The sequence below is a fragment of the Triturus cristatus genome, chromosome 6 (assembly GCF_964204655.1).
Source record: "Triturus cristatus chromosome 6, aTriCri1.1, whole genome shotgun sequence".
Taxonomy (NCBI): Eukaryota; Metazoa; Chordata; class Amphibia; order Caudata; family Salamandridae; genus Triturus; species Triturus cristatus.
Genome location: NC_140589.1, coordinates 1929569384 through 1929592136, shown reverse-complemented (window position 1 = coordinate 1929592136; position 22753 = coordinate 1929569384). Strand labels below are relative to the sequence as shown.

Sequence of the window (22753 nt, the reverse complement as noted above, 5' to 3'; positions counted from 1 at the left end):
CGTTGTAGCATCTTTCGAAGCATGCAACAATGGCGAACCATCTCCGAGACTGGGATGGGCCCAGTAAGTTCTCCATTAATATGCAATCTTTCCCAAGTATACCTGTAAACGTGTTTTAAATATTGTACAGTGGACTGATTGAGTTGCTTATCTCACTCAGTCTGTCACACAAACTTTCCTACAGTCGCTATCAAGTGCTTTCCCTTTAATATGATGGGCCTAAAATCAGCAACGTAAATTAAACAAGTCCTGCAAATGGCAGATGTGAGATTTGCTGGATTTAGGGGTATAATGCAGGTTATAAGTTTTGTTGGGAGACATGTATGATCAATATCTAGACTGCCCATTTTTTGTGCCTCTGCCTTGTAGTTTGTTTTCTCATAGAACTGCCATTGGACCCTGAAACAAGATGTCGCTGGTTTGAAGTAGACAGAAGATGATGCTCCACTCGACACCCCTAAAAGTGCTCAGTCTTTACACTTTAGGCTGGCTTCACAGCTCACTTTAGTAAACTATGTTTATCGCAGTATGACAACTAGTTGAGTCAGGGGTCTGCTATTCAGTTTCCTGGTTTAGCTCAATAAAAAGGTACATTCTACAGGTCTCGTGGTGGTTCTTTATGCTGAGCCTGCATGTTAAGTACGGGTTCTGAAAAAAGATGCATTCTAATCCTGATTTTTTTTCCCTAATATTTGACTTTATCACTTATATTTCCACGTGTCCAGGAAGTATCCCTTTAACATACTACCTACTTTGAGCTCAGTTCCAAAGTGTATGTCCGTCTAACCCTGGAATGAGGGCAGTGCTGAACTCTACCTCTTGCTTCTGCAGGAATCGGTCACCTTCCAAGATGTTGCCATGTGCTTCTCGGAGGAGGACTGGAGGCAGATGAGCGAGCAGCAGGTGGAGGTCTGCAGAACCGTGATGGAGGAGATCCACACCGCCCTTCTTTCTCTGGGTAAAACCATCTATCCCAGCTCTTCATAGTGCTCTATGTAGCAACACTACTGGATCTGTGCCGAACGAAGGATGAGGCGGGTAGAGAAACTACTTAACAAAACTTCGCATTACCAGTAATGTACAGCTGTAACGAATCTTTAATGGTGAATTCTATTACGGAGAGCCTACTGTTCACTCATCTTCCCCCAGGTGAAGCTTAATTCTGTCCCCATCCCTAACATTATTCCCAACACTAACTTTGCTTAGCTAAGATTATAATCATTTTCCAGCTCTTACCCAATTCATTCGCAAATCCTGTTCCTAATCCTAACTGTTACCCCAGTCCGACCTCTTCACTTCCAAAGCTAAATCCATAAACATTATTTTGCCCTTCTCTCTGCCCTAACCCTAAATCTGACCCTCCTTATCCCTTAAATTTGCTCTGGCCTTAATTGTAATTAATTCCGTATCACTGTAGGAAGTTGGCTTTTTATATTGTGCTCCATAATGATGAGGTACACTATGTACAAACTCCAGACGACCCTTATTGGCTTACAGGGTTTAAATTCATAATCCCAAATGCTCTCTTTTGTGTTAGCGTGGGCGGACAGTTAGGCTTATCAAAGGGCACTGTTAAGCATATGTTGTGCACACAAGGTCAATCAATGAGACACACTCAAGCAGAAACTCAAGCCCAAATTAGAAAAACAACATGTATTTTTATAGAATTTTTAACACCAAGAACTTCGTAATCAGGTAGGTACTTTAGACATTATCCAATTTTACAGTAGAAATAGAAAATAACAGCTGTCAGATTTGAGGCATGAGCCTCAAATGCAGTAAACTTATCCCATGGGAGAACCATTCACTGCATAGTCACTTGCAAATGACTTACAGGACTGATCTTCTGGACTAAAGGTGAGTAGGGGCCAAGGTCCAAGAAAGCACCAAGAGGTCAGTCTTACCTGCCCTGGGGTGTCCGGGTGCTGAGGTGCTTTCAATGGTGGTGACCTTGAGCGCTGCACTCTGTAGTCAATGGGACAAGTAACTGTAAGACAGAGGCTGCAAGGTTGGTCTGGGGGACTAGTCCACCAGAACCCAAAGGCGTCCGGTATGCCAGGTCTCTGTGCAGGTCGACCCCTGGGCGTCCTGGCATCTCCAAACCTGGTGGGGAGACTGATATGACCTTCAGGAGCACAGTGGCCCCCTCCTGGGTGGCTGCTGCGTTGGTGAACCTGGTGGTCAGCATACTGGTGAACATGATGTTTGGGTCAGTGTCTGCAGGTTGCAGTGAACTGGCTCCTCCATTTCGAGGTAGATGCTGGCTGGATGGTGAAGTGCTGGCAGCCCTCCTAGGTTTTTGGAGGATGCACAGCTGCGAGTTGGGTTGTTGCAAATGTTAGGACAGGAGCAGGCAGACAGGGTTTGGCGCCAAGGTCCACAGTTCTCGCTTCTTCTGCTCTTGTGGATCATTCTTCTTCTTTAGTCAGGCAAATTTGAGTTCCTGGAGTCAGTGGGCCACCCAAGTACTGAATTTAGGGGTATTAAGGGGAGCCAAGAGTAGCAGCCAATGGGCTCCTTACCCTTATGGTCGCTACACCCCCTATATGAGCACTTCCTGGGGGAGTGGGCATAACCCTGTCCCGGAGTTCCTAATTCCACCAAAATCACAATGGTGGAATCCTTCTTTTGTGGAGCACACCAGGCAGCCCACCTTAGGGGTGTGAGTAGCCTGGTGGTGCAACAAGCCTGCTACATAGCTAATTTCCTGGCTGTCTTTGTCCAAATGGGCCTCAGGGCAGGGGGTGGCATCCCCCAAGTCTAGGGGAAGCCAGGGTCGCATATCAAAGGTGGCAGGAGCTTTGAAGCCCCTGTCCATGATATGATAAATCGCTAGCGATCCTATTGGAGGAGGTATTAACACCTTCCTCCAGAGCAGGTATTATTTCTGCCCTCAGAGAGTGTTGGTGTTCTCCTGCAGAGGGTCTGAAAGATGTCTGTGGAGGCAGGCTGGACGATACCAGTCAGCCAGCACACTAGATAGTGGTAGGATTTTGAGGGGGCACCTGTATGGTGCCCTCTGAGTGCATGTCTTAATACATTTTCTACTGGCAACAATATGGATTTAGTAAGGCAAGGTGTTTGATACCAAACAACATAGGTTTCAGTAAAGGAATCATATAGCTGGGGAACTCGTAATGACCTGTGCCCAGTACATATACTTAAGATGGCTTCCTTATTCACTTCTACTATCTAGTTATTGAACTAGACAGCACAAGGGCATATCTGCTCATGCAGATATGTCCTTACATGTAATACAATGCAACCTGCCTCAGGGCTATAAGGCCTGCTGTAGGAGTAACTTACATATATTGCATGCAGCGTCTGTGGGCATGGCACACATGGTGTTGGCCATGTCATGTTTTCTTACTAGTTTGCACCATTTCACGCTGCCTGCAGGGGCAGTCTGCATGAGTTTGGTGGTGGGACCCTTAGGGTGGCACAGTACATGCTGCAGCCTTAAGGACCCTCCTTAAGAACCCATGCCCAAGGTCCCAGGGGTCCCTTAGGGCGGCGCAATGCATTCTGTAACCCTTAAGGACCCTCCTTAGTAACCCATGCCCAAGGTCTCCAGGGGTCCCTTAGGGCGGCGCAATACATGCTGCAGCCCTTAAGGACCCTCCTTAAGAACCCATGCCCAAGGTCCTAGGGTACCATTTACTAGGGATTTAACAGAGGTTCTAAAGGTCCTGCCAGGTCGGGAACAATTGAACAATTACCTTGATTTAGGGAAAGGGCACTCGCACTGGGGACCTGGTTAGCAGGAACCCAGTGCACTTCAGTCAAAATTGAATCAAATATCTGTCAAAAAGTGGGGGTGAAGGAAGTGACCCGATTAGGGCCACCCGGTTCACTCGCGACCTCCTCTAGCCTTCCAACAATGAAGAGTCGATGACGTAGTAGAGAGTACAAGCAAACTAGTTTATTTATTTATGTCACTGCAGTGGTGTCCAATCTAACCAGCCGCCTATGATGGCTGAAGAGGGACTGGCATTCACAAGCATGAAGGTGACAATTCTACATTTCAGCACGAGCACAAGAGAAACCCACCCAGTAACTTTCCACGTAAGGCAGCTAGAACAAAGGGGCACACAGAGATGAGCTAAGAGCCTGAGACCGGGCACACACTATCTCTCTGGCAAGGTCATTCAATCTGTGCTTGCAGCTGGACTAGTGGGAGCAAACCTCTATCTTAAGGGAAAGGTATGCGCTAATTAGTAAGTTTCAGCATTGAAGAAACGAAACTTACCAGGGACCATTTCTCATAAATGAGCAAGTAACAGTTTCAATTTATAATACAAATGGAGTCTTTGAGAGCTAAAATGATGGCACAGATGTCAACCAAACTAACGCAACATTTGCATCTACCAATTGCGTCTACGCAATATACAAATATAATGTATTAGCTATATAATGCTAACATAATATTGGGTAAAACTTGAGTAAGATGACAATTTTATGTTTCAATTCTTTCAGAGGTGACCATGTCAAAAAGGGGCACTTTGCTACACTTACCCTTATTCCTAAATAGTTTAAATGACTTACCTTTTCTTATTAAAAAGTAATACAAGAATACTTTTTATTCTTCATTTCACATTAATATTGTTCATTTTTCCCCATTACACTTTCGTTATTGAGTACTTTGCCAGAAGTCATTCTTGGCAGCCACATAATCTCAAGGAATACATGCGAGGAGTTCTGTGAGAATGTTCTAATTTGTGCAAGAAGTTTGCTGATCAGCAAAGACAAAGTGGGACCATTTGAGCTTTTGAGAGACCTACTACAGAAAGCATCAAATGAGAAGTAACTTCTACTGTCTTCCTGCTCCTCCCCCGGGTGCCGTAAACATGGAGTTGAACTGTTGGTGCTAGATAGTGGGAGCCCCCAGGGATCCCCAAAACTGTGGATATCCAACAGTATCTTGGGAACCAGAGTCAAGTCCAGCCTCATAGATGGAGGACGACTTACTAATTGCTTTGAGCGAGCCAGGAACAGAACACGGCCTTAGTCATGAATGGAGAAAGCGCTACTGCCAGATATACTCTTGTCACAGTGGGTTTTATTAGAAAGATCAAATGGAAAGAACTCTCCAAGACAAGCGAGGCTCTGAAACAGCTGTGCTTGATTAGTTGTGATCGCGCCAGAGGCCTAGGCAGCGTTCTTATCTTTATTTTGTCAGACAGTTTTGACATTCTACTAAACAAATTCCAGCCTGCATAATGGCTGAGCTTTAGGTTAATATTAAAATATCAACACAATGCTGTCCATAGTAGCTTCAGGCCTGCCCCGGGTCATCCTAAAAACGTATTCAAAGTTGTTGGTAATACCATACGTGCCTTTCTCTCTATCTCCTCCAAGCGGACTGTATCCAGGAAATTACATATCTGGGCAGATTTCTCAAGCTAAGCTCACCCGGACTCAAGCAAACTGGGTGGTTAGATTATATTTACGTATCATCTGCAACCCTTACCTGCACTTTGGAAGAATTCTACCTTCTCTGGACTGACCTTATGGCGATACACTATCTTATTTATTTATTTATTTATTTCTAAGGACTTTCACGGGTATTTAAATGTGTTTGTCTAAACCTAAATCAGTCTGTAGACTGGGGTCTAAGCTATAGCCCTGTGCTAAGGGGATCCTAAAACCTGAGTCCACAGCGCTCTCCTAATGGCTTTCTACCATTGTTCCTTCCCCAGAGTCAGCGACAGCCTCATCCCTTTCACCCAGTATCGCAAACTGGTCCCTAATTAAATTAGCAAGAACCTCTCTCTCCTACTCCTGGGAATCCTCCTCCTTCATCTGATCGTTCAACATGGTGCGGAGGTCCATTCCCAACCCTGTGTTCTCCATTGCCTGTGCGTGTCGCCTATTGCAGTGCGTGTGCGTATTGGAAATGGTCAATGCCACCTCTGTAGTCAGGCTCCTAGCCCTTAGGCACATACTACTTGCTGCCAATTGTGAGATCCTTAGGGCCATGAGGCACACAGGGGCTACCTGGCCCAAACATGATCGGTGAACCCTTTTACTCCTGATGTCCCAGGGTCGGACTAACTGTGGATCCTGCTCAACTGGGCCAACTACCCCTTCAGCATTGGACTCTCCGCAGTAGCTGTTGATGAGCATTCAAGGCTCCGAGAGAAGAGGGGAAGCGCAGATCCAGAGTAGTGAACACGACTCATAACTCAAAGTGCACTTAGCAATATCAATAAATCAATGTCCAGTCAAATACTTGCTTTTGAATAAAAAAAGAGGTGTGTTATTTCTAACTCTAAACATTTAAAAAGAAATAACGACACACTCGTAATCAACAAGACAATCTCCTTGAGGATGGGGCTCTTGTGTTAATCTGGCAAATGCCGGCCCCATCCTCAACTATTCCCCAATCACTGGTGGCCACATCCAGGGAAAGCTCAATAGAATGCTTTACTCAAGAGTCCCCTTTGACTGTTTAGGAAATGGTCAGAAGTGTCTATGGTGCCGCTGCATCTTCAGCAGTGAGTCCCCCGGGGCCCAATAGGCCTGGTTCAAGTCTTACCCTGCCCAGCAGCACGGGAGCTTTCAGCGGGTACCAGATCATGGGCACTTGTAGCTCTGGTCCTGTTCAGAGGAGTCAGGCTGCTCGCAGTAAATGCGGCAGCACACAGCAGGCGCAGGATCTCTCTCCCGAGTGGTGCTGCCAGCCTCATCAGTGATCGGAAGTGCTCCCAGCTTCCCTTGGTGTAGTAAGTCCAGTTTCCCTGCACAGGGGAGAGGGGTTGATCGCTGTGTTCCTGACCGGAGCCCAGCAACGGAGCGAAGTCCTCATGGTGAACTCTGACTTCCTCTTTGCCGGCCGGGGGCAGGCCTCAGTGACAGGTTGCAGCTTCAGTTTTCCAGGTGATGACATGATCGTTGGCAATACTAAGTATCAGCAACTCCATCTGGCTTACGGGGTTGCAGAATTACTTGCAGTCAAGACATAGACTTCTCCAGTGCGAACGCCAACACCATGGCAGCCCCTCCTGGCATACAGGGTCTCCGTCAAGGCTCCCACAAGTTTTGGTGCTTTGTCACACAGTCACTTCTATGATGGCCCCCTCTTGCATGCGGCGTCAGTGCAGCAAGGTGGTACAGGCTTGGTGCTTCCCGCACGTCAGTTGATGCATGGCTCAGTTCACAGCGGCCCTCTCCTGGCATATGGTGGTCTAAATCACTTATGCACATGGGCAATGACCTGATTGGTACACAACCGATCTTTGCATCGGGACTCCTCTCAGTAGTGGTCCTTATTGGACCTTGCTCCTTCCACACTCTCCTCTTCCTAACAGGGCACACTGCTCTTGGCAGGCAGTCAGGCACTATTGCTCCAGAGCAGGTGGCCGTGGCTTCTCTGGGTGATGACCCCTCACCTGGCAGGACAACAAGCAGGCCTTGGCCTCCCAGCCCTGGTCACAGGCAGACGTCTTGCAGAGCTTCCCCTTCTCTCACAGTCCGTCTGCTACTTGGTGGATGACAAGTTTGGGGCCTTAACCTCTCCTTTTATAGTCCATTTCCAAAAACCAAATGTGATTTAGGGTCTGGGTGTTTGAAGTTATATTTTGAGGAGCTGCTTTTTTTAAGTGTACACTTTTTTCTCACGTCTTCCACTTGAAAGGATGCCTGTCACTGCATGCAAAGCTCTGAAGCAGATTGGTAACTCCCATGAATTGTGCTGTTTGTCAGAGTTCAAACCTGGATGTCAGCCACAGTGATATTTGCATCAAAAGGTTCATCCGGGGCTCCCAGCCCTACTCGTTATGATTACCTTATCACCGCATCTGCTTCCTGAGAGGTGTCAAGGCACCTTCCTTACGATCTATCACTGAATCAAAGAGAAATCTTTGAAGTGTGGTGGGGGAGTCTCTCTCTCTCTTCCTTCTCCAGTGTGTCCCCTCCCAGCTCACAGGAATGCAAGAATACACATCTGTCTGGGGTAATCCCTGTACTCCTCATGTCTTCACCAGGCAGGCCTGGGCTTCCCAAAACGGAACCCGTGGACCTTCATGTAATGTACACTCAGTGCACATACACAGCACGCTGACTGTCCAGTATTGTCGCATCCATGTATTGTGCCACCCCAGGCACACATACATCCTTCACACAATTGTTCTGCATGTACTGCTCAGTAGTGCACCCTTTCTGTATTGTACCAGGGTGTGATATTTGAAAACACATTTTGCCAGCACACAAGCTCACCATGGGCGCTGCATAAATTCTACACCCTTCATGTATTGTACTTCTCGCAAGCACTCATACACCCAGCACATGCTTCCATATATATATTCAACAGGTTACCAAACCTACAGGGCTTATGACTTGAATAATCTCCTCGACGTAGTTGTAATGCACTTGACCCATAAACTGGTCTCAAATTGTGTGATCCTAGGCAAATTTTTCATTTTGAGTCAACTTTATCTTCTTTATCAAATAAGAGCACTTTTTTTTCATTAGTCCTCATTCTGCAACAGGCAGCATTCGCCTCCCTGAGGGATCGCTGTTGAGACGAAGCTGCGGGTGCACCTCAACCGAGCCAGGCCTTTTCCAGCATTAGTTGCATTGGGCCAGGTACCTTTAATATGTTGAGTAGGTTTTAATCATCGAACACCTTCTTACTCCTTGGCTGTCCTCCCCATGTTCCATCTCTTCCACCAGTTCTCTAACGGGAGCCACATCCCTACCTTTCCTGATGTTAGACACCTACTGTTGAGCGTGCCAACCCGTAGTGCTGATTGAACCCCCTCTATAACCGCCGAGGAAAGAGGACAAATCCATTTCATGCGCATCTTCCTTCTCGCCAACAGGACTAGTGTAAATAAAAGTAATCTTTGCCTCGTGAGAAGTTTAAAAATAGACCCTTTAACCTCAGGGTCACCAAAATTGGCAAAGCCTTCCTCCATGTCTCTCATATCTGGGGTAGAGCCTTGCCCACTTCTTGCCAGAACAGCTGAATTCCGGGACTCTGCATAAACGTAGAAGTCATCTGCCCTCTCAAGGCTTCGATTGCAACAGCTCTTCTCGGGTCGATTACCCAGCCTCAATAGCCTTTGAGGGGTCCCATAAGCTCAATGCCATGTAAACAAATGGTTCTTTTTTATAGATGCGATTTCACTGATTCGTACAATAAAGATTGGGTCTTGCCAGATGTTTGATATCTCCATTGTTGGAAGGTCCCTCCTACAGATCTCCTCTGGCGAGACGAAGTCGGCATCCATTCCTTCCAATATCCTCCAGTGCCATTTCATCACCTCCTTCGTAATGGGGGAGCAAACTTGTAGACGACTCCAGATCAGCCTCACCCCTACTATCCTGAATTGTTTTGCGTGCCCAACTTGCTAACTTGTACTATTTGAACCTGGACAGGCCAATCTCCTTAATCAGTGATGTATCTTCCGCAGATCACAAACTCCCTCCCTGGATGATCTGCCCCATCCGCTCATCCCAGTGTCTCTCCAAGGCCTTGCTAAACCATCCTGTAGACGCTCCGGAGTTCCAGGCGAGTTCCAAATAGTAACAAAATCACTGTAACATGGAATTCCTGATGCTCGTCTGATTTGCACCCAAAGCCTAATCGCTGCGCTCAAAGACTTCAATCTAACCTCTCTAAAAAATGTGGGATTTCCAAACTGATATGAAAAATACATTATCCCCCTGTTGCAAATTTTCTAACTTTGCTTTAAGCATAATACCTATCTGCCCGCAAAAGCATCCTAAAATCTGGAAGAAATGGGCAGATTATCGAGGCCTTGACTTGGACCTGGTGCCCCCACTAGATTCCCTTGGGGTAGCGGACCTGAAGGGTGGTGGAGACATTGATTTGTGGGAATGGCTGTTGTTGTGGCAACCGAAACGCAGAAGGAAGTGAGTGCAACGGGGGGGGGGGGGATGTTCAATGTGTTTATATTATATTGTTTTTACTAATTATGATGAGAATCATATATAACCCAATTGTCAATGACAATAATTTGCAATGTCTTATCTGGCAGACGTTTCCTGGGTCAAGGAGCTCTGCACTGTACACAACTTTTGACAAAATAACATTTGTTTAAAAAAAAAAAAAAAAGCAGGATACCTATCTACGAGTTATCAACATCATTAACAGCCTTCAGCGGACAGGCCCATTAGTAAATGTGCAAGTGCACGCAGCTATGCCTCCCGTAATCGCTTTCTTGCAAAGTGTTTTCCATGCAATCCTAACCCCCCTCGAGGCCCCAATAGAACTACTCATTTCTCCCTGCAATTTCCTAAACCACTCGGTTTTAAAATATAAAGGAATAGGATTGAAAAGGAAAGTAAACGTAGGTAGTACCGACTTCTTTATAATGTTAGATCTCCCTGTAATAGTGACTGGAAGGCTCATCCACGACTGTAACAGTCGTTCAGTGTCCGTCATGATCCTGTTAAAGTCAGCTCGTGCCATTTTGCCCACATCTTGCACTAGTTGTACACCGAGGTACCTTATTTCCTTATTCAACAGCCGGTTATTGCCCGGGGTATTCCAAGCCATAATTTCAGTCTTTAGTGTATTCACCAAATAGCCAGAGACCTCACAGAATTCCTCCATTAACTGCTGTATAATGGCATAGGAGTCTGCCATCAGGTCATCTGCGTACAACGCAACCTTCCTCGCCATCCATTCCATAAAAAAGGTTCTCCCCCATCCTTTTTTGCTAATGGTTCCATATAGAGGTTAAACAGCAGGGGCGATAACGGCATCCCTGTCGAGTCCCTGTCGTTATTTTAACTGGTGTGGTCAGTCTCCCATTCACAGCAATCCTTGCCGTCGGCGCTCTGTAAATTAACTGAATTGCTCTGGAGAATTTCTACTTTGGTCATTGTTCTTAAGCACAGAGCTCAAGTAGGACCCGCTCACTCAAAGCCTTAGCGGCATCAGATGTTATCATCGGCAATGGTATTTTCCATTCAGTTGCCATATCCTCTGCTCCCACCAACCCATGTGTCAGCTCGTGTAACTGTTGACCTCTAATAAAGCCCTTCTGGTCCACATGCGCTATACCGCCAATCACGTCATCCAGGCTCCCTGCCAAGATACACGTATAGATCCTGTGGTCACAGTTAAGCAGAGATCGTTCTAAAGGATTCACTGCGGTTTGGGTCCTTATTAGGTTTTAAAATCCCATTCATTAAAGCTTCGTCCCATGCGCACGTTAGAGTGGTCCCTCGCGAGAAGATGTCAATCATCAGTCTAGCGAGGCTGGCAGTATCAATATCCAGCTCATTTGAGAGGCCGCCAGGGCCTGATGCGTTCCCCTTCTTTAATTCACGGATTACCACCCTCGCCTCTTCCTGAGTTGCCTCCTGATTCAAGGCAGCATTCAAGTCCACCCAAGCTTAGGGAGCGAGGCCAACACCGTTTCAGGGCAACATGGCAGCTAGGTGAAGGAGCCAGCTGGGAGGTCACCTCTAAGACCTCTAGCACAGATATGTTGTACTTGGGGAGTGATTTAAAGAATTTCCTCCACATGACGGAGGACCATCCAGAGGAACAAAACAAGCAAGGGAGGACTTCCTTCCAGGACTGCTAACACATACATGGAGGCCCGCCAAGAGGCACAAAGGGGCAAACAACTGAACTTAGCAGACATCGACAAGGAAAGTAAGGCAGTGATGGACCAGTTTGGCAAAGCTGACTGTACCAACATCAGACTTGCCTCTAAACGACAGAAATCCTCAGATGACAAAAACCAATAAGGAAACATGCATGTGCGGAAGCATAGTTGTTTGTTTGGGGGGGGGATGGAATCGTAAGGGAGTTAAACTTGGGGGGTGAGGTTGTAGAACACCATTGCCACCGAAATCTAGCAAAAGGAACAAATGATAGACAGAATGCTGAACAAAGCAAACATTCACCCCCAGTCACAAAGATCTGTGTTTAATCCATCGTTCTTTTGCTCACCACGCCACACCAGTTTAGTCCCAGCCATATGCAAATCAGTCTTGACCCTGTACCTCATGGGAACAGTCCAACTTGAACTGCCAAGCCAAGTCCTCCCTGGACCGGAAAGGAACAATTGATGGATGGAATGCTGAACAAAGCAAACATTCACCCCCAGTCACTGGGGTGGCGTGGTGAGCAAAAGAACAATGGATTAAAGCCAGATCTATGTGACTGGGGGAAAAAAGTTTGCATTGTTCAGCATTCCCTCCATCATTTGTTCCTTTTACCGAAATCCACCAAGCATCATTCCTCTCGCCCTTCTGAATAGAGCTTAAGACTTTTCCCTTAAAGCAAGACCTGGTCACAGTGGAACATCCTGATCAGCCGACAGTCAGAAGAGTATCACCCTTGGACCCATTCATTCCTTAGACCTAGTTCTCCCTCTCACGCAGCCAGTGCCCTCTGTCATCACAGCATCTCAATCTGGACCCTGCCCACCTCCCCCACCCCTTGGCCAATGCCCTGTACCAGCTGTGTGCCCACATTGCCAAGTGACATGACAGCCCTGCGGCTCATTCTTCACACTACACTCTATGCTATGCTCAGTGGAGTAGAGCATCTAACCCAGGAACCTTTGTTTGACCCCCCCCATGGTCTCAGCGTTGAATCCTGGTGGAGCTACCAAGCCTTGTTCCTGACCAGGGTCCATAAAATGAGTACAACTAGAAAGAGTAACAATTACTGTGGATGGTTCTAGAAGCACCTCGTCAACAGGTCTTGTGATAATGGGTAGATGGCTGACTCCGCGTCAGTCGAGGAAGTAGCCAGACGTTGTGAATGTTTTTGATTGATTCTCTGGAATGTGCAATGTATAGGTCTTCACAATAACCATAAAACTGGAATGTTTTGTTTTTTGTGGTTTTAGAATATAATGTTTTGCTGCTCTCTCTCTAGGCTTTGGAATTGTTAATTCTGAAATCCTCATCAGGATTGATAAAGGGGAGGATCTCTACATCACTGATCGCCTACGTCAAGGAAAAGGGAACGTCAACTTGAGGCCGAAGACAAGTAAGTTGGGTACATGTCCAAGTTTGTGAGTGCTTTCTTCACATACAAGGAGATTGCAACAAAATCTGATTGTCCTGAATTGAACAAAGACCAAAATAACTTTGCTAGGGGTGGCCCCCAAATTCCATCTGCTTCTTGATGGGCCTGCTGCCTTAGGGGCACCATCCTCGTCCTCCCCACAGAGGCAAGGGCAGTAAAATATCTAGGACTCTGGAAAAATCACGATCTATCCACGAATCACTAAGTTTCCAAAGTTCCAGGTCCATCCTGTTAAGATAATTTTGCCCGTCATTATATTTCCAATCTTCTCTTGAACTCCTCCTGCAGCTGACAAGCGAGTGGCATTAATTGGTTGGATTTGGGTGCTGCTTTCGATACGGTGTCTCATTCCATTCTATTAGACCGTCTCGAAGCCTCTGGTTTCATAGGTCTGACTCTGAGGTGGTTGAACTCCTTTTTAAAGGACCGTTCCTTTCAGATCTTTTCAAACAAAGTTTCAGCCTGCTACTTTTTAATATATATGTTCGCCCTTTGGCCGACGTTGCTGAGAAGTCAGGTTTGACTATTTTTTCCTATGCCAACGATACCCAGATTGTTTTCTCCCCCTTTGTTGCTGCCCAGCACCAAGATCCTTCTCTGCTGCAGCTTGGTTTGAGGAATGTTTCTTCGTGGCTGACCAGTGACGCTCTGAAGCTAAATAGCACCAAAACCGAGGTGCTTATTCAAGGTAATAACCCGGAACTTTGGGGAATTAAACATTGACTTGATATTCTGGGCCCTGTGCCTGCCTCTGGCCCTAAAGTCATAAACCTGCATTTTATTATTGATAAAAAGCGTCCCCGTAAGCCTCAGGTCGCCAGGGTAGCGGCATCTTGCTTTGCTACCCTTAGATGGATCAAAAAAAGCCTCTGGCGTATCCCACCCCCAGCTCAGAGAACGGTTCTGCAGGCTTTGGTGATATCCAGGCTAGACTACAGCAATGTGCCGTACCTGGGCGCAGATAAAGCCTCAATAAATCGCTTTCAGGTCATTCAAAATGCTGCTGCTCATCTTCCTTTCCATCTGCCCAAATATGCTTCTGCGTCCCCTCTGCTCAACCAACTCCACAGGCTTGGTGTTAACAAGCGTATTGAGTTCATGGCCCTCTGCTGTATGTTTCATGCCAAATATGGCCTTGCCCCTTCTTGCATTCAAGGTCTGGTTACACCTTATGTTCCGGCTCGACAGTTGAGATCTTCCAGCCTCTCACGGTATTCAGTTCCCAGATGTCGTCTTGTCCGTATGAAGGGTCGTTCCTTTGCCTGACTTGGCCCCAGGCTTTGGAATTCTCTTCCAATTGCCCTTAGGAACTGTCATTTTCTGCTATCTTTCCGTAAAAGCTTAAAGACGCTTCTGTTTGGTGACTCGGCTTGATCTCTGTGTTCACTTTTTGCCTGCTGTTTAATTTGGTCCTGCCTCAGCGCCGGGAGACCTTGTTGGGTAGCTGCGTGCTTTACAAGTGCAATAAATAAATAATTGGTTACAGCCACAATTGAGCAGTTTTATAATGTATTGGCTGAAACTTGGAAACTAGTCCTATCGTGAAATAGCCCAACACCACTGTTTTCCTGTGGGAGAGAGAATAACATTTAGGAACAAGCGTTAAACCCCAACTTAACAGCTTTTGAGAGCATCTATGCTAGGGCCCATAGAACCTTTACACAACAAAGAACGATCCGACCACTCTGATCAGTTACAAGAAACTTGTACCGATCATGGTATGTACCCTCTCGAGCTATGTACTTGTACGTAACCTAACATGTACTGTACCTGTGCGTAACCTTCTAACGTATACTGTACCTGTACGTAACCTTCTTACATGTACTGTACCTGTACATAACTGTACCTGTGCGTAACCTTCTAGCATGTACTGTACATGTGCGCAACCTTCTAACATGTACTGTACCTGCGTGTAACCTTGTAACATGTACTGTACCTGCGTGTAACCTTGTAACATGTACTGTACCTGTGCGTAATCTTCTAACGTACTCTACCTGCGCGTAACCTTCTAACATGTACTGTCCCTTTGTGTAACCTAACATGTACTGTACTTGTGCGTAACCTAACATGTACTGTACCTGTGCGTAACCTTCTAACATGTACTGACTACTGTATATATCCTCACGGTCTTTGTAACTTACATTCTAGGGTGGAACTAATTGTGGATTATGTAAAGTCCTCAGATACCAACCGGTCATATTCGTGCTATATGTCTCTCAAAATAAAATAAAAGAATACATAAAATAAGATTCTTATGGCGACCTGCAGAGGAAACTAGGATGAAGGACCCACGTATTTCAGTGGAACCTTTCTGCAACGCTTATCACTAAGGTTCTAAAAAGGTTGCTTTGAAGGTATTTCCATAGATGTATGTGGTGGAAGGCTATAAATTGATCTCCAACAGCATTTTCAGTGACGGAAAATGTTTTTAGGAGGCCCTAAAAGACCTGCTTTTTGCAGAACACTCTGTCTGGTCTTGTCCATGAATGTTGCATCATCACTGCACAGCATCTATCATATGGAACATGATCGCTAAGGCTTTGGACTCTGAGACAGCCTTACAAACAATTCCGAATGACTGAATTGTAGAGAATTTGCGAAATAATCCAGAATCGCGTCTCCTCCACTGCACTTGTCTAAATCCTGCCTCGGGGTTTTGCGTATAAAAGGCAGGTTAGGTAGCCTGGAGCGAGGCTTTGTGTTCATAGTCTAAGCTTCCTCTGCATGTCACTGGGTGCTGATATGTGCTGTGTTGAGCTCAAGACCTCGCTTATTGGCTCAGAACAGTGTCCCGCACTACACTGTGCAGACTCCGCACGTTTCCAGCAGTACTCATCATCTTATCCTCCATGCCTCACTCAACTGGTTGTCTCCTTGCCTGTCTCATCCTTCTAGCTAGGAGTCTGCCGCATCGATCACTGAATCAGGATCTTGTGCATCATTGTCCGAGCTGGAATCTCACTTTACACCATGCTGACTCATTGGGCTGTGATCTCTACTCCTGTCTCACCTTCCTGTTCATCAACTGCTTTGCACTGTGCTGACTCTGCATGTGTCTCCCCTACTCCGCCATCGTATCACCTTGTTGTGACATCCGCTCCTGCCACATCTTCCAAGGTGGAGGTTGTTCTTCCCTCCACTCAGTTTGCTTCTTCCCACACAGGTGCCAGGCCCCACACTGAGCTAGTTATTCATCTTTCTACTCATGAGGCTCACGTGTGGTTGCCAGATGGCACCAGGTTGGCATGGTCCTGAATGGTCCTTAAGGAAACCTACACACGATGCATCTACAGACGGAAAATGAAAATGGACCTTGCGTGCATAGTCACTCGTTATCCTGAAAGTTTGGATTGGATTTGGCCATTTTAGACGTACATTGCACATGTTTGTTATGATAGATCATTATAACCTCGGGCCAGATGTACTAAGCACTTGTCGCAGAACGTTTGCCATAATTTGCAACCAGTAGTTTTTCAACCAGTGCGGTATTTTGTGAACCGACCGATTATACTAATAGGTCACTTAGCAAAAGACTGTAGTGGGACTCAATTCAACCAAACTCATGAACTTTAATGAGGTAGGTCGTAAATCGCAGCCCACTATGATTTACAGCCATCACAGGCATGGCGGCCTGCTGGTGACTGCAGGCAACTATGTCTGCAATTGCTTTTAAATAAAGCAATCACTTTCTTTTCAAATGTAGTAAAAAAACTGGATGCTTTAAAAAAATAAATGCAAACTTTAAAAAACATTTTTTAAGAGTAAGCAGTGGTTCATGGAATATGGAACCAATGCCTGCTCTTATAAAAATGTTTTGTGTCTGTATTCAAAATGCGAATGGATTTCCACTACCTTCGTGTAGTTAGTAATATATCAATAATTTGCGACCAGATTTTGATATTCTTTTTTTCCTATCGACTCTCATTAATTTTCCTTTCTCAGTATTCTTTTCTTCAGTATACTTTAAAATGTGGATAGCTAAAGTTCCCAGGTATTTGTGCGTTTGCCCCTAATGAGAACGTATGACAACTAAATACTTTCATGTCTTCCCCTTCCAGGAGAACTGGGATTTGTGGTATAAAAATGTGGAAATCCACCTTACATTCAAGCGTTGACTTGTGACATGGTTATAACCGGACACCCTACTGCAGCCTCTGTTCCCTACAATATATATCTGTATTTAGGGCTTTGTGTAAGCATACACATGTCCGTAAGAGCACCTCAGTGCTGCGGTTGGACATGAACTTTATATGGTGCACTGCAAAAGGGTCACACCCTGGATGATCACCTACGTATCAGGAGGAAGGTAAAGACTTGTAGAGCGGAGTGATAAAACGGTGGACCTGAGAGTGTCAATCATTTTTCCAGGAGTTGTCAAGTTATTATTGTTAAAAAAAATCCACTTACACGTGATATTATGTCTGAAAGGGTTCATTAACACAAGAAAAAACTGATTCAGTCAGCCTGAGGTCCCCCAGAAAGCTGCGCGAAAGCATGTTCGACAAGTAAAAGCAATGCACAAATTTATAGACGTGTAAACCCCTGGAATGGAGGCGTGATCAACTCAAACAGACTGAGTATTCAGGTGTCCAGAAACCGAGGATAACCTTCAAACTGCAACATGAATGTCAATCAATCAGGGGCATTGTAAGCGTGATACTCACCCGTGAGGGTCTCAAGGCACGGGGGGTCAGCATCACTGTTTACCCGAAGAGCCAGGTCTTGAGGGTCTTCCTGAAAGTGTTCAGGGAGGGGGCGCGTCTGATGTCTGCTGGTAGCTCGTTCCAGGTCTTGGCTGCAATGTGAGAGAAGGATCTTCCGCCTGCTCTGGCTCTGTGGATGCGCGGCCAGTGCGAGGTTGGCAGATCGGAGGTTTCTTTTGGGTACGTGGAAGTTGATTCTGTCGTTGAGGTATTTGGGTCCCGTGTTGTGTGGGCATTTGTAGGCGTCAGTGAGGATTTTGAAGGTGAGACTTTTCCCCACGGGGAGCCAGTGGAGTCTACGTAGGTGCTGGCTGATGTGTTCGTGCAGCGGGATTCTGAGGACAAATCTGGCGGCGGTGTTCTGTGTTGTCTAGAGTTTGCGGAGTAGGGACTTGATGCCGGCGTAGAGTGCATTTCCGTAGTCCAGTCTGCTGGTGACGAGTGCGAGGGTGACTGCCTTCCGTTACTCAGGGGGTATCCATTTGAAGGTCTTGCAGAGGATGCGGAGTGTGTTGAAGCAACTGGAGGTGACGGCGTTGACCTGTTGGTTCATGATGAGTCATGAGTCGAGTATGATGCCGAGGTTTTTGGGGTGGTCTGAGGGGGCTTCCGAGGGTGGTCTGCCACCAAGTGCTGTCCCAAGCTGAGGGGGAGGTTCCTAGGATGAGGACTTCTGTCTTCTCAGCATTGAGCTTCAGGCACCTGTTGGTCATCCAGACCGAGACGTTTTGCATTCCTTTCTGGAAGTTGAGTTTGGAGGTGGTGGGGTCTTTGGTGAGGGAGAGGATGAACTGGGTGTTGTCGGCGTAGGATACGATGTTGAGGCCATGTTGTAGAACGATGGCTGCGAGGGGGCCCATGTAGATGTTGAAGAGGGTTGGGCTCAGTGATGACCCCTGTGGGACTCGGCAGGTGATTTTCGTGGGATCGGAGATGAAGAACCAGAACCTTTTGCACCTGGCGGCGCAGGGTACGCCTTAATCTCCTGGGTTCTCCTGCTTAGCTACACAGAGACACGGGGACACTCTGTCGGCGTAAAAGATCAGATTTATTAGCTGCAGCTAGTACAGTTGTCCTAGAAGTACACATGGTATGTTCTCAGGAGACTGCCACTTCACTCCGTGGCGCACAACTTTATATAGGACATAGGTGACCTATACATTAACTAAGAACACACCTAAAACATATAAAAGGAGCCAATAAGAAAAGTTGGAAAACAGAACAGAACCAATAGGAAAGGTTTGAAAATAAAGTATCGAGTAACTCGAAGAAGCCTCTCCTCTAACTGTGTTTGTTACCCCACCCCATGAGCTAATTCATTAACTGACTTGTAGCTGTCCTTCAGGTGACGAGATACGTTTGTGTGTTTTGAAGGATAGTTGTGAAACAAGAGAATACGAGCAGAGGACAGCGAAGGCCAGACGATAAGATAAAATCAGAAGAGAATAGTGTGAACCAACAGATAGTTGAGACAGGGATTAGAAAAACCAGACGGGGATTAGTGTACTCGGCCAGTCCCCAACACCAGCTTTTGTAAACAGAGGCACAAGGTTATTTCGACACACTATTGCAGGAAAAGCAGAAAAAGACTCCGATCGTCGTGCTGCCTGAGTGAGGGCAACGCAAAATGGCGACGGAGCACAAAATGGCGGGTCGATACGATCACGATCGAAAATCGAATTTTTTCAGACCCTCCTTTTGCCAGAACTCAGGCAAGATACACAGACTCACATTAATCTGAGTCAATGTCGATGGCCATGAGGTCATCGAGCTGTTGCTGTAGCATCATTCTAATATTTTCTGTTCTTTGTGATTTGGGTTTAGGGATGCACATAGTAGCACAAAGGTCGCAGATGGCGGGGCCACAGTGCATGCAAAGGCAACAAGAGAATACGATGGCTAAAACTACTCCAAGGAATGTCAATACTTTCCAACCCCATTTGGACAGTAGTCCCCAAAAACACTCCAATAATGACCAATCTCCTTCGTCCTGATGAATCGACTCAGAGATTATATGTAACTTAGAGATAGCTTGGTATACTGTCGGAGCGTCATTAGGTATGAAAATACAGCAACTTGACCCGATCAATTTGCACACTCCACCACGGTCCGCAAGAACAAAGTCTAAGGCAACTCGATTTTGTAAAGTCATAAGACGATCTGCCTTGTAGTTCTGCCGTGATATTACTTAAGGCTCCTATAGTGATGTCTATGGTGGTTTCTACGACACGAACCAGTTGCCTTATATTTCTGCTGTTGGCCATTGGACCCCAAAAAGGAAGAAATCCTTTGAGGAAATCTCCTCCCTCTTGTCCTGCTGTGTCCTTGGAATTAATAATCCCTCTGCCATATCTGTTTCGATGATGATTTGCAGAAGCGGTGTATGTAGGGGGAAGAAGGAAAGCTATATAGCAGGTACCAGAAAAACCAGTTGGCAACCACGTGTAAGCCCTATTATAACAGATGAAATATGTACCCTGAGATGGTACTAAAGGCGGTGAATTCTGAGAGGAGTAAACGTATGTGTGGGAACAGCTATTTCTTTGTACGGTGTCAGCAGACAGACCATTTATCTGTAGACAGAAATTGCCCTGATGTGGTATAGTCCAAATCGGTGAAGATTTTCCTTTCTTAACTTTATCACTAAGGCTAGTGACATAATGGGTGACGTTCCAGTTAGTGTACGCTTTTCTTTCGTCAATGGAAATCTTACTATTTTCCATGATTTTAGCCATAGCTACCATTCCCTTTATCAATGAACTATGACTAAAATCTCGATCACCAATATATGAACTAACGGATCGTTTGATTTTGCTTTGGTAGGCATTGGAGAAGATAACAAAATAAGCCCAAGCAGAACCCTCATAAGAGAACGGAAGAACTAAATATGGCATTCCTTTTTTAGGTCGAGGACTACCGGTCTGCCGAAAGGCAGAACCGGAAGTCGGAGATTTAATGACTTGGAGAAGAGGGGCTTGAACCAGCCCCTCTTCTCCCCTGTTCTCCATTGGCTGGCCTCGTAAATGCTGGCCAGCCACTGGAGAAGAGGTCAGTCACTCCGATTAGGCCCCGTCCTTTTCGGATCGGGGGGCGTGTTTTTTGCGAGAAGTCTCAAGGAGGAGACAACAGCAAAACACGCCCCCGAATCCGAAAAGGACGCTGCGTTTCTCCGAGGCATTTCTACTCTGCCTCGGAGAAAGGCGGTGGTGTCTTCCGGTGCCCTCGGCTTGTTAATGATTGTCCGTGATGGTGAATGTTGTTTTCCTTTCTTATTTACCTTCGGGAGTGGATAGCGTGGTGGTAAGTTTGTGCCCCTGTTTCATGCGCAGAGTAAATTGCAGCAGAACAGAGCTGTGAAGTCAAATGGTTGACCCCTTAATCGATGCGCGCGTGACGTGCCCGCTACACTAGCAGAGAGCATTGAATTCTTTGCTGCCTGCCGTTCGGCCTAGTCAAAGCCGCCAAGAACAATATCCGGCTAAATGAGCCCTTCCTTTGCAATTAATCCTCTCCCTCACATCACCAGTGATAAGTGCTGCTGGGGAGGGCGCGCGGAGGGGTGGACCAGAAGGACGGGGAGGGGCGGCCCTCGCCGCCTCTCTCTGATTTCATATGCGTGGCCCCCTTTCGAAGAGCATGGTTTGCCATCTGCAGACTAAGTTTGAAGCAGACATGAGTGGCACACACAATTGTGCCAAACGAGTTAAAGCAGGCACATACTCCGTCACCTATGCCACGCAGATTGGAGGTTGATACAACTTCTGGTCAGGCGTATCTGGCGGAAGTCTGCTCCAATAGCGGTCTATGCTGGTCTGAGCCCCATGCACGGACCGGTTACGCTTATGCACTAGTGAATCAGTGGACCAGGCATACCATTGCCCGCAACTGTCTGGTATTACCACGCAGATGAGTAAAACCACAAGTGTGAGACAACTTGAGGAATCTGCAAAAAATAAACAAGATCAGAAAGGAGGGCAATTCAAGAAAATGTACGTTGACCGAATGATCGATTAGTCTATGTTTTTGGTGTAAGTAGCTGATGCAGACTTAGGATTTAACTTCGAGTCATAACGTTCTATGTAAATTGGAGCACTAAGCTCAGAGCACGAGGCCAAGATTCATAGGCATGTAACCCGGAGACTGGCGTGAATACCAGTGGGTCCCTGATCGCTGCGCACCAGGACTCTCATGAGAAGCCCCGCATCTACACTTCCACTTACAGTACACCTTCTGCATTTTATATATCTCGAACTCGACCGAAGCTATTGGAGCGCTTAACTTGAGCACCAGTTACGTTGCACATCCATTTTTGGAAGGCGCGGGAGATAAAGTGATTTGCCCAGAATCATAGGGCGTTGAGCCGACGCCGAAACTCGAAACTGGTTCCCCAGCTCCAAACTAGTCCGCAGCTCTCTGTCTGGCCGTTACGCCCCATCAGAAATGTCCGTATGTTCTTGTGGGATTGGTGATTCCTTTGTCATTGCTCCAGAGAGCTCCTGTGCAGGGCGGTACTTACTCCTGCACACAGCGCGCCACACGGCAGCATTTGTGATGCACATTTTAAGGATTTCATTGAAAAGTTTAGGACTGCAGCTCTTTAATAAGATTCTCGGACTGGGAAGCGGAAATATGAATGGCAGTGAGCTGTGCGGGGGCGAAGAGCAGTCTGGGAATTGTGCGAGATGAGAGAACGCTGCAGGATGGCCTCTGAAGTGATGGGCTGTTCGCTTCTGCACAAGAGAGCGGGCTGAAACCCTAGGGATTCCTCCTCCCAGCCATGTTCCATATGTTATGTGGAAAAATACGGATTTATACAGAGAAGTTATGTATAATTAATGTTAGCATAGAAGAATCTGGTGAAGTTGTCAGGACGAATTGTCAGCCAGCACCAGGGCTGACACCCAAAGGCGCAGTGCATGGAAGCAGCCACGCCCCCCCCCTCCCTCCCGTGCAGCACACGTGTTCCCAAAAAAAGTACATTGGGGTACATATGTGTATGTTTTGCGAGTGAATTTCTGCTTTTTAA

General features: G+C 46.5%; 1 protein-coding gene across 1 annotated transcript in view; it reads left to right on the top strand.

Moving 5' to 3' along the window:
* Positions 1-22753, top strand: part of LOC146822512 (uncharacterized) — a 169017-nt gene that overhangs the window by 67368 nt on the left and 78896 nt on the right. Inside the window, exons 3-4 of the mRNA XM_085613630.1 lie at positions 832-958; positions 12872-12985. Coding sequence (XP_085469756.1) covers positions 832-958; positions 12872-12985 — 241 coding nt within the window. The remainder of the gene's footprint in view (positions 1-831; positions 959-12871; positions 12986-22753) is intronic.